This window comes from Chionomys nivalis, chromosome 11 (genome assembly GCF_950005125.1).
Source record: "Chionomys nivalis chromosome 11, mChiNiv1.1, whole genome shotgun sequence".
Lineage (NCBI taxonomy): Eukaryota > Metazoa > Chordata > Mammalia > Rodentia > Cricetidae > Chionomys > Chionomys nivalis.
In genome coordinates, this window is record NC_080096.1 from 24,882,294 (window position 1) to 24,894,681 (window position 12,388).

The 12,388-nt window shown below is 50.6% G+C and overlaps 1 protein-coding gene across 1 annotated transcript; it reads left to right on the forward strand.

The window, feature by feature from the left end:
• Nucleotides 1-10,220: 10,220 nt before the first annotated feature.
• Gjb3 (gap junction protein beta 3) lies at nt 10,221-11,323 on the forward strand. Its single transcript, XM_057784921.1, has one exon. The coding sequence runs from the start codon at nt 10,221-10,223 to the stop codon at nt 11,025-11,027; it is 807 nt and encodes a 268-aa protein (XP_057640904.1). The 3' UTR covers nt 11,028-11,323.
• The last annotated feature ends 1,065 nt before the right edge of the window (nt 11,324-12,388 follow it).

The following is a 12,388-nucleotide window of genomic DNA, read 5'->3' on the forward strand; positions in this document are numbered from 1 at the left end:
CTTTTTATCTTATTTGTCTGTGTGTGCATGCACATGAGTGTGTGTGTGTGTGTGTGTGTATCACAGAGCACAAATAGAAGTTTGAGGACAATTTTGTGAAGTAAGTTCTCTCCTTCCACCTTTATATGGGTTTCTGGAATTAAACTCAGATTGCCAAGCTTATGTGGCTAAGCACCTTTACCCACTGAAGCATCTCAACGACCCCTCTTATTTTGTTTTTAATCTGGAGGGCCAATGAGATAGCTGATAGGTAAGAGTTCGTGCAACCAAGCATGACCTCCTGAGTCGAACCCTAGGACCTACATGATGGAAGGAGAGAACTGACTCTCCCGAATTGAGCTCTGACCTTCTCATGCACACAGTAGCACATTCACCCATATACATACGTACAAACAAATAAACAAATCTGATTTTAAAAAATTTTTAAACTGGTGAAGCCCTGGAGAGATGGCTTAGTGGTTAAAGAGCTCTGGCTGCTCTTGCAAAGAACAGGAGTTTGGGTCCCAGAACCCACATCAGGTATCTCAGAACCATCTGTAACTCCAGTTCCAGAGGACCCAATGCTCCCTTCTGGTCTCCACAGATGTCTGTGCCTATGAGCACATACTACACGTGCATATATACATACATATATACGCATACAAACACACGGCAAAAAACTGTGTGGGTTTTTTTGTTTGTTTTCTTGATGTTGTGGAAATACTATGTCTGTTGCAATGAGGAATATTCAGTAAATTATCAAAAGTTATGGGGTATGGTGGCAGACACCTATAATCTTAATGTTTGAGGAACAGAGAAAGGAGGGTTGTGGGTTCAAGGCCAATCTAGACTACATGGGAAAATTATGTCACAAAATAAACAAGCAAAAAAGAATCAAAAACTGAGGCCTGGTATAAAGGCCTGTGCCTTTAGCCCAACACACAGGAGGCAGAGGCAGGCAGCTCTCTATGAGTGTGAGGCTAGCCTGGTCTACATGGTGAGACTTTTTCTTTAAAATAAAATAAAGTAGATGTGAGGCGGCGGTGCCAGATTCTGGAGAGGTGAGCAGATATGTTTACAGAACACAGTGACTGAGGCCTGACAGCAAATCAAGGAAGACAAGCATCCGCCCTACTGGAAGGTAAAGGGATCTGTGCAGAAGGTCTAAGCAACTCTGAGTGTCACAGAAGCAGTGCAGAACTCCAGCTGGAGTTGCCTCTTGCCTGGTTGCAGCCCCAAGCCAGCTGGAAAGTCTCATCCTCCAAAGAACCCGCTCCCCAGTGCCTTCTCCCAGCCCCACCTCTCTGTTCAAGGGAGGAGAAAGTCTCTGAGCACACACCAACACCAGGGCAGCCCAGCCTGGGAATAAAGGCCTGAGACTTCCTAAGAAGCCCTTGCTTGAGGCTGGGACACAGCTCTAGACAGAAGGAGTGGCCTGGGAGTAGGGCAGGGCCTGGGCTAGAATCAGAGCAGTGGCTTTGGGCCTGCCACCCCCAGATGCCAGGTGGCAGGCCCGAGGGGTATGGGGGTGGCAGAAGATGACTGCCAAGCCCTGGCGCAACCCAGTCCTTGCCCTGAGGCAGGGGGGTGGCCTAGAAGACTTCCCACACAGTACCCAACTCAAAAAGCAGGAAATTTAGGGCAGGGTAACAAGACCTCAAAGTTCTCAAAAGCATTTTCTCCATGGGAATGGTGAGCTCGCCCAGCTCACTCTAGATGAGGCAAAGGCCAATGGCGGGGCAGAAGGGGGGTCTGTCAGGTGTCAACAGGGAAAGCCAGCCTTAGTGGGGTTAGAATAACAGAACCTATGTGTCAAAAATATCTGGTCACCAGAAGAGATTAACCAGCTGCACCACAGACAGAATCCTGCACCACCACCTCATGCAGCCATGGGGGCACACAAGCTCCAGACCACACCACCATCTCCACAATCCCACACCTTTACATGCAGCAAAACCCACATACACAGCTAGGTGTGGTAGCTAGCACTCCCAGAGCCGGAGGTTGAGGCAGGAGTACTACCACAAGTTAGAGTCCAGCCTGAACTACAGAGTGAGATTGTCTCAAACAAAACAAAACAAACAAAAACCTACCTTCATAAACAGCCCATACTATATACCCAAGACACAGTTACCTAGGGTTGTGTGTACATGCATGTACACATGCACATGAGTGCACGCACGCACACACACAGATACAAAAACACACGGTGTGCACATATATCCCTGGGCCCCAAGCATGTCATTCACAGGCAGTAATCAAGTGTCTTGAGACATGGCAGGGATATGGCCCAGGGGCTCCCTGCTTCTGTGGATAACCTCAGAGGACTTTAGAACAGGGACTGCTGAGGAAGGGGTAAGCAAGGACACTCTAGAGAAAGGTGACTCTCCAACAAAGAGGAAGAGCCATGAGCAGCACATGAGAAAACCAGAAGATGGGTGTGAATGCAGCTTGTCTGAGGAATCTCTACATCACTGGGTCCCACCAGTGTGACCAAGGAGGTATGATCAAAGGGACAGTGTGAGACAGGAGACAAAACAGCAGCTTATTTGTGGCCTTGGAGAGAGTAAGTATTAGTCTCGAGCTAATGACAGTCACTGCGAGACGTCAATAGACCTGATTTATCTCCTTAGGTCACTGACTTGAGGAAACCAGGGCAGATACTGCTATGCCCATTCTCGGAGTGGCAAAAGCATTTCTAATCATGACCAAACCCAGAGACCTTAAAAACTACACATCTGTCTATATAAAAAATGTTTAATTCTGCATGGCATAAAACTACATATACAATTGGTACTCACTGGCAAAACTTCTGCAAAGGGTAAGTCCCATGTCCAGGAGTAGTTTGCTAACACAAAACAAACTCAGTGGTGTGGGCGTGGGTGGACTTTTTGTTTCATTTTGGCATTTTTTGTCTTATTGGTCTTTTGCTTATTTTGATTTTCATTCTTGTGTTTTTGTAGGGGCTTGTTGTTTGGGGGTTGGTGGGGGTTTTTGTTTTTGAAAGAGAGAAAAAAAGAAAGAACATAAAGTTGAGTGGTCAGGACGTGAGCTGATCCGAGAGAAGTTGGGGGAGGGGCATAACATGATCAAAATATATCGCATAACTATTTTTAATTTAAGAATGCATATACAAAGTCAAAAGACAGTTCTCTAGTAGAAGAAACCCTATCTGTGTCCCAGACAATATCTCCTTAATACGCAAAGCATTCCCAAGAAGTAAATGACAAAAAGGCAGTTAGTTACCTGTGGGAAATAGACTAAGGCAAAGGAAAGTTTACAGGAAGAAAATCTAACAACAAAATGACTCTTCAAATACTTTCAAAGACTAGGATCTCTTAAGAGAAGCAAAAATGCACATACAATGAAGAAACAATCATAGAATTTGATAATGCTCTCTTGTGGCAAGGAATGGGGAAAACCTGATATGTCATGATATGCCAAGGCATCCACGGAAGGGACTCAGCAATATCTACCAAAACATTAAACAGCACATCACCTTAACCCACCAGCGCCACTTCTGGGAACATACCCTACAGACATCATCTTAAATGAGTTAGGGCTGAGGACATGCTCAGTATGCAAGGCACTTGCAGAGCAAGCATGAGGACCCTAGTTCAGATCCTCTAGACCCACCCACGGTCAGACGCAATAGCTCATGTCTGGAATCCCTGCACCTCTATAGTGAGATGGGTGTGGAGGCAGGGGACTCCCTGAAAGCTCAGGGCCAGCCATCCTGGTTACAAAGCAGCAAACAAGAGACCCTATCTCAGCCGGGCGGTGGTGGCGCATGCCTTTAATCCCAGCACTCAGCAGGCAGAGGCAGGCGGATCTCTATGAGTTCGAGGCCAGCCTGGTCTACAAGACCTAGTTCCAGGATAGGGCTGCAAAGCTACAGAGAAACCCTGTCTCAAAAAACCAAAAGAGAGAGAGAGAGAGAAAGAGAAAGAGAGAGAGAGAGAGAGAGAGAGAGAGAGAGAGAGAGAGAGAGAGAGGAAGCTGAGGACTCACACAAGATTGTCCTCTGACCTAGATTCAGGAGCAGACATTCATTTTCACACACTCATGCATGCGTGTGTGCATGTACACATATGGAGAAGAAAAAGATAGGTCAAATAATATTGTTCAAGTTTTGTTGCAGTGGAAGGAGCAAGAGAGAGAAGGAATGGGGAGGAGGGGAAAGAGGAGGGAAGGAGGGGAGATTTGTTGCAGTAGAAGGAGCAAGAGGGGAAGAGGGGAAGGAATAGGTGGGGAGGGGAAAGAGGAGGGAGGGAGGAGACAGAGGGAGGGGCCAGTGAGTGCTCTGCCAACTGTGCCACACTTGCCTAGCCCTGAAAGAAAGGACTGGAAGCAGCCTTAATTTCCATCTGTGTGCGACTTCTAACATGATAGTGTAAACGTGATCTGCCTCTTTAAAACAGAAAAAGAAAGCACCCTGTCTGCTGAGAGGAAAAAGCACACAGTGGTACACATAGCACCCCGCCATGGCTTCTCTATAGTTAGACGTGCACAGGTTGTTCTAGAAGGAGAACCAGAACCTATTAGTTGGGTGGACTTGTGGGAAGCCTAGTTATGCAATCTTGTGTTTGTTAGCGCCAGCCATGAACATGTGAGCTTGTCGGTGAATGGGTAGGACTGGGTGAGCTCACCTGGGATGGGAGATGCTGGGCCTGGCCCAGAGCACCCACAAGAGAGACCTGAGGAAAGGCACCCCAGGGACCAGGAAGCTGGGGGCGGAAGGTGCTCTGAGCAGGAAGGCATGAGCCCACTGCGTCAGCTGCTTCAGAAGGTCAAGGATTTATGTCTGTGGGATTTATCCTGATAGAGTCCCAAGTGACCTTGACAAGCCTTTTCCTAGTGACACGTGTTCGGAAATGGGGGCAGGAGTGCTGCTCTGAAGTGTAGGAGATAATAGGCGATAAGCAGCCGGTGGCAGGGTCAGGGTCCCCCCATGTCACACAGTGACATTAGCAGAGCCATCCAGAAACCCCCAGCACTGCTCAGTCATGGTACTGATAAGGGCCGTGCCCATAGCAAGTACAAGATAGCCTCATCCAAAGCCGTCTTCACTAAGCTCTCTGGAGCCGGCTGTGTAACTTCTTCCATGTGGACGTGAGCACATCACGTCCTCCTTGAAGTACAGAAGCAATCGGAGATATTTCATTTGTATGCTGCCAAAACGGCATAAAGCACATGGAGGAAGCAGCCTTGTCCCAGAAAACAGCTCAGGAGCACAGGAATCCCTCCCGGTCATAGGAGAACACAGTAGCGGATCCTCCTAACAATGGGTGCCTTTTGTAGATTAGAAGCTGGCACCAGTGAATACAGCAAGTGGGATGAATAGTCACCAGGGTCGGGCAACAGTCATCTCTGTCTAGACAGTGAAGCCTCAGGCAGGGTTGTGACTAAGATTTGGGGATCCCCGGGGAAAAAAATGGGTTTCCATTCCTGGGATTCTAGGGGCTTTCGGGATCCCAGGCCTGACACACAAATAAGGCTAAGTGTCCCTGGTCTCCAGAACCCAGTTTAGGAGCCCCTCAAGTGCAGGCCTCCGCCCTTCACAAGCTCTGCCTCCCACGCGGCTCCACACACCCTTGGACACACTGGGTCCTCTGAAATTGCTCCAAGCACAACCACCCTTGCTCCTGAGATTTCTTTTCCGGGTTGTGTCCCTTCAGGCTGCCAGCCCAGAGTTGTGAGCCCCGCAGGACTGTCACAAAGACACATCTGCCTGCCTGGAGATTGTCATCAAGGACGCAAGCAGGGCAGGAATCCCCGCCCGTCCTGCGGTGTTCCAACGCAGGGTTGAGACCTTGTGGCAGGCGGTGATCCAGAAGGGCAGGGCGCAGACCGGGGTATCTGTGGTAACCACCACTGTGGGCTGGGCCAGTCCTTTATTGCCATCCCTCCTGCCAAGGCACTTAACAGTTTGCAAAGTGTTTCACGCCCTCATGTCATTGTAGCCTTTGCAACAGCACTGTCAGTGGCCATCAATGCCCCCATTCCACGCCAGCAAGCTGAGGCCCTGCGAAGCAGCCTGGGGCTCCCGGGTCTGCAGCTGCTCCGGGATTAGAACTCGGACCCCTGAGGCGACTCCAGGCTCCTCCTCCAGGCTGCCCCTCCTCCACGCCACCTCTATCCAGGAGCCTCACTGAGGCCACAAAGCTGGGCTTGGCTCCCACCTCGTTCCTCCTCTGCCGTGGGTCTTGGGCACTAGGAGCCACCCAACGGAGGCAGCGCCGCTGACCGTAAGTACCGGGAAGGGGCGGCAACAATCCTGGGCACTGAACACCCCTCTCTATAGAGATCTCCTGGTGGGCTGGACTGAAGCCTGCCCACGCGTCCAGGCTGAGGATAGAGTGCTGCAGAAGGGCAGTGGAGAGACTACCTTGCTTCCCCCAACACACACACAACGCGCGTACACCACGAAGCATTTTGGACCCGGTGGCGGTACTAGCCGCTGGAAGGCTGCCAGAAGGACGCCCCCTTCCCAGGTCCACAAGCTCCCAAGCTACCTGGAATAGAAGGAAACTAGGATCCCAGGGCCCAAGTGGGGAGCTCTACCTTTGGAGTCAGCCACAGTGAGGGGTAAAAAGCAAGAGACGGAGAGGTTCTGTCTTGCACCTGGATAAAAACGATTTTTTTGGCAGCTGGAGTTAGGGGGCGACGGTGGATCCAGAACCGGCTCCACCAGTCCCCAGCACGGGCTAGGCGGGAAATACTTTGCAAGTGAGTCTGTCTCGGGGTGTGTCTTAGGAGGAACTGGGCAGCCTGCACGAAGAATAGGGAGCCCCAGAGTGTGTGTGTGTGTGGGGGGGGGATTGCTGCAGTATTAGAGAGTACCAGTAAAAGGAACTCCCTCTCCTCCCCCTACCTCTCCCAGAGCACGCCTTGGAAGAGCAGGCTGGAGAGGGAACAGTCAGGGATTCTTGCAGCAACCCAAGATAGGAGATAAGGAACAGGGTTAGCGACATTACAGACCTCTCGGATGTCCCCTAGCTAGTAAGCGACAGTGGGAGATCAGAATTCAGGTGCTAATCCATGGCCCTTCTGTAGAGACCAGGGTTTAGACAGTATCCGGAGCAAACCCTTGGGGGTCCGAGTACTAGGGCTTCACGGTCACCCCCATCTTGTCCAGAACTGAGGTTCTCAAAAGACAGGCCCCGTGGAAGGCAGCAATACTGAGGAAGTGTACTGCTGTCTAGCTCCTCTGCAGTCCTGTCCAGCCCTTCCACCGCCTCTCTGAAAACTCAGCTTTCCCCATTCAGCGTGAATTCAGCGCCTACTGTATGCTGAGTTTTGTGTATCAAACTTAGAAGCAGCCAGACAGTCAAGGAGGCTTGCTAATTGGACAGATGATAAATGAGAACAAAAACAAACAAACAAATCGAAGACCAAGACTTAAATTTCAAACTGAGACTGAGGGCTTAGGAAAACAAAGGGAACTGGAACAGACTAGCTGGAGCAGGTTCAGACCTGAAGTCCTTTGAGAGGAGACCCTAAGGGGATGTTGTTTGAGCAGAGATACCTAAGTAGTGATTTAGGGTCCGGCCAATTAAGGTTTTAGAGGAAGACCATTCCAGGCAGGAGCAATCAAGGCAAGGTCTGGGCAAAGAGAGGCAAGGTGAGTGTGCACGTGCGTGTGTCTGCACGTGTGAGTACGCGTGGGGGGGGGCGGGTGACAGGGCTGTAGACTCTTGAGGTTCCGAGTTAAGCACAGTGAGGGAGCGAAGAGGTTTAAGAAAGGGAAGTGTAATCATTTGTGATTTAATGGGCTTCAGGGGACAAGGAATAGCTCCCAGGCCCATGAGGAGACTGTGGCAGGAATACGGATGGGGATAATGACAGCTTGGGCCAATGTGGTGGTCCAGTAGTCGTCCGAAACAGCCTCTGAAGCACTCCCGTGCACACTCAAGTCCACGTGGGCTTGGGGAGAGGTAAACACTCTCACACCCCATCAGCATGCCAACCCCAGGTACACTCATCTGACCCGCCTGTCTACACCCGCTGAGTCACCCAGAACTGGGAGGAAGATGAGCCAGCCTGATCAGTCTCTACAAAGCCAGGGCCAACAGCAAACCCAGGGGTGGCTAGGATCCCCCAGGCCCTGCTGTCTCTACATAGCTTCTGAGATGAGTGCTGTCCTAGGAAACAGACCCAAACCCCTGTGCATTTCCTCTGGTGCCAACCTCCTGCCTTTACTACCACTGACTGCAATGTTGGCAGGCCTTGGCGATGGGGCGATAACTAAATCTTTAAGAGCACTGGCTGCTCTTGCAAAGCACCTGGGTTTGATTCTCAGCACCCACGTGGCAGCTCACAGCTGTCTCTAACTACAGTTCCAGGGGATCTGATGCCCTCTTCCTGCCTCCATCTGATGCCCTCTTCCTGCCTCCATCATCTGATGCCCTCTTCCTGCCTCCATCTGATGCCCTCTTCCTGCCTCCATCTGATGCCCTCTTCCTGCCTCCATCTGATGCCCTCTTCCTGCCTCCATCTGATGCCCTCTTCCTGCCTCCATCATCTGATGCCCTCTTCCTGCCTCCATCTGATGCCCTCTTCCTGCCTCCATCTGATGCCCTTTTCCTGCCTCCATCTGATGCCCTCTTCCTGCCTCCATCTGATGCCCTCTTCCTGCCTCCATCTGCACCAGGCACCCATATGGTGTATAGAAATACATGCCAGCAAAATTCATACACCTAAAAGTAAAATGTAAATAAAAAGAAAAATTATTACCAGGTCCTTTCTCCTCTTCCAGCTTCAGTGGCCTCTTTGTAGAACAGGTTCACAACGCCATGCTGTCTAGACATCAATGAGGAAACAGTTTTCAAAATTGTTTGGGGCTCCGTCAGTACTGGCCTACCATGCCCGAGGCCCCGGGGTTCCATCCTCAGTACCACATAAAATGGGTATGGCATTACACTCCTGCAAAACCTTCCTGCGCTCAGGAAGCAGAGGATGGGGGCCTAGAATTTTAAAGTTATCTTTGGCTATACAGAGAGTTCAAAGCCATTTCGAGATGCTGTCTGAAAAGGGAAAGAAAAAAAAGGGGGGTCTGAGGTGGGCATCCAGGAAGGGAAGGAAGAACATGGGCCTAAGTTCAGTCCTCTTCATGCAAATTCCTGGCCTGCCTGCGCCCTGCAGTCATGAGTCACCAGCACTTATCGAACACTCAATATGATTTGTAGTCATTTGATTATCGGCTTCTCCATCCATTAGCTGGAAGGGGAGTGGGCGCCACTTCAGGGTGCCCTCCCAAAGGGTTAAATGAGGGGAGAGGGAGGGAGAGAGAGAGAGAGAGAGAGAGAGAGAGAGAGAGAGAGAGAGAGAGCACAGGAGAGAGCTTGTGAGCACCACTGTAAAGGGTCATTGTCTGCAATACACTCTAATGCTGACTGGGCGGGTTGCACATTCCTCATGAGCCTCCATGTCTTATCTGTGTCTTGGGAAGGGTCATCACCTCTTAGATCCTGGTGATGACTGACCAGGTCCACCCAAAGGAAAAGTTCAGTGAGTGTGGGCATGGAGGTACACACCTTTACTCCCAGCACTCAGGAGGCAGAGTCACTAGTTCCAGGCCAGTCTAGGCTACATTGTGAAACTTGTTTTGTATTTAAAAAAATAAAAATGAAAATGGACAAGGGGTGGAGAGATGGCTGAGCCTGAGCTACATAGTGAAATCTTTCTTTCTTTCTTTCTTTCTTTCTTTCTTTCTTTCTTTCTTTCTTTCTTTCAATCCAAGGTCTTGTGATATAGTCCTAACTGTCCTGAAACTCACTGTGTAGACCAGGTTGGCCTCAAACTCATGGAGATCCACCTGCCTGCCTCTTCCTCATGAGTGCTGGGGTTAAAGGCATGTGCCACTGAACCTGGCTTGTTTTGTTTTGTTTAAAAAGAAAGAAAGAAAAAAGAAAGGAAAGAAAAGAAAGTCAGGCCTGGATTGATGAGTGAGCAGTTAAGAGATCTATCAAAGGACCAGAGTTCAGTTCCCAGCACCCACATAGTCTGGTGGCTTACAATGGCCTATCAACGCCAGTTGCAGAGGATCCCACACCCTCTTCTAGACTCGGTGGCATGTGCACATATATAAACAATAACCCACATATCCATAAACAAAAAATATTTTTAATCATTATTTAATTATAATTAATAGTCATCAAGCGAACCATTAGCGTAACAGTTTTCTCCATCGTTCCCTCAGGTGGGTACAGTGCCCCTCTCCCCAGCCGTGAGCTGGAGCCATGGACTGGAAGAAGCTCCAGGACTTGCTGAGCGGTGTGAACCAGTACTCCACAGCCTTTGGGCGCATCTGGCTGTCGGTCGTGTTCGTCTTCCGGGTGCTGGTGTATGTGGTGGCAGCTGAGCGCGTGTGGGGTGACGAGCAAAAAGACTTTGACTGCAACACCAGGCAGCCTGGCTGTACCAACGTGTGCTATGACCACTTCTTCCCTATCTCCAATATTCGCCTCTGGGCCCTGCAGCTCATCTTTGTCACGTGTCCCTCTATGCTGGTCATCTTGCACGTAGCCTACCGCGAGGAACGGGAGCGCAAGCATCGCCAGAAGCACGGGGAGCAATGTGCCAAGCTGTACAGCCATCCTGGCAAGAAGCACGGTGGCCTGTGGTGGACCTACCTGCTCAGCCTCGTCTTCAAACTCATCATTGAATTCGTCTTCCTATATGCCCTACACAAGCTCTGGCACGGCTTCACCATGCCGCGTCTGGTACAGTGTGCCGGCGTGGAACCCTGCCCCAACACCGTGGACTGCTACATCGCTCGGCCCACGGAGAAGAAAGTCTTTACCTACTTCATGGTAGGCGCCTCCGCTGTCTGCATTATTCTCACCATCTGTGAGATCTGCTACCTCATCTTCCACAGGGTTATGCGAGGCCTGAGCAAGTCTAAAAAGAGTGGCATCTCCCCAAAGTCCTCCAGCCGAGCCTCCACTTGCCGCTGTCACCACAAGCTTCTGGAGAGCGGAGACCAGGAACCAGACCAAAGCGATGCCAAGCCGCAGGCTTCAGCTCCGAATCTGACCCCCATTTGAACCTCAAGCTGGATGAGTGAAGCAGGGAGGTACTGCGGGTGGAGGGGTCCTTAGCGGGGCTGGGTGCCCCCACTTTGAATTCACTAAGCAAGCCAGTTTTGTTTGATACAGATATTCTGGGTTCTGTGCTGGCTACCTGGTATAGGTAACATGGCAAACCCAGCTTCAGAGAGACATTTAGATTAGCAAATTAACTACATGCGTGCAAGGGTCTATTCAGCTGAGCTGGAAAGCAGTGCTTCTACCTACCCCAGGGGACTGCCAGGCCAGGCAGCCTCGCAGAAAAGCACAGTGGAAGAGAGAAATGGAGGGAGCTCTACAAAAGAACTGGGGGTCTCAGAGGAGGGGACCGGGGACAGGGGACAGCCAGCCAAGGAGAGTGTTTAAATCCCCACCCCTGTGAGAAGCTGCTCGGGTTCCTATGTGGAATGTTCTAGAGGCCAAAGAACGAACGTAGAAAGTGGTAGTTAAGTCTTGCCATGTCAACTGCTGTTTGGGACACCCAGGGGTCCTCTGGATCACCCTCTCCAACCTCCATCTTCAGGCAGCAATACTCTTCTTCCTCCTCCAGGGTGCTCAGTCCACTGCACCCTGTGGTCAGGACCTTGGGCGCATGCATGGAACCCGTACATCCTAGTCAGTTTCCTTTAAAGCAATAAAGTTTCGTTTTATACAGTTTGCTTCTCTCCTCCATTCTCCCCAACTTCCACCCAGACCCAGGGATAGGAAAGAGCCCTTGGGCTTGGGGATGACGCTACTTTCGAAGTGTGACATAGGCTGAAGCTGAGGTTGAGAAAGGGTGGAGTTGCTGGTAGCAACTGTTGTCAGGAAACCATGGGGCGGGGGGACGCTCACATTAGGATTCTACTTGTGGCCACCAGAGGGCGCCTCCAGCCTTCTTAAGTTAGATTGGTCTGAGCACGCACACAATCACGGTCGCTCATAACAGACAAATCATACTCGCTCCTTGGTCACTCAGCCCACATCCCCACCCTGTGTTCACACAAGACCTGCTATTCATACGCTCACTCGTGCACACTCATGGTAAAGTAAGTATATAGCCACCCTAGAGAGACTGCTCACATCCCAGCCTCACCCAGCAAGCAATTCATTCAGCTCTGTCCAATTCCACCCACCCCCGCGTCCCCGAACTTTTTCACACCAGCCTTAAGAAAGATGCTGGGACACTCTAAGTGGACCTAAGCCCAAGGTGCCAGTCCTGGGGAGGCAGCAGCACAGACTCGGCATTAAGGCTCTGCTCACAGCCTAGAGATCCAAGTGCAGTCGTGACCTGCAGTTGAAGGGAAACCAATATCCCAAGCCACACCAGAATATGAAGCGGAGCCTTGTGCAAACACAGA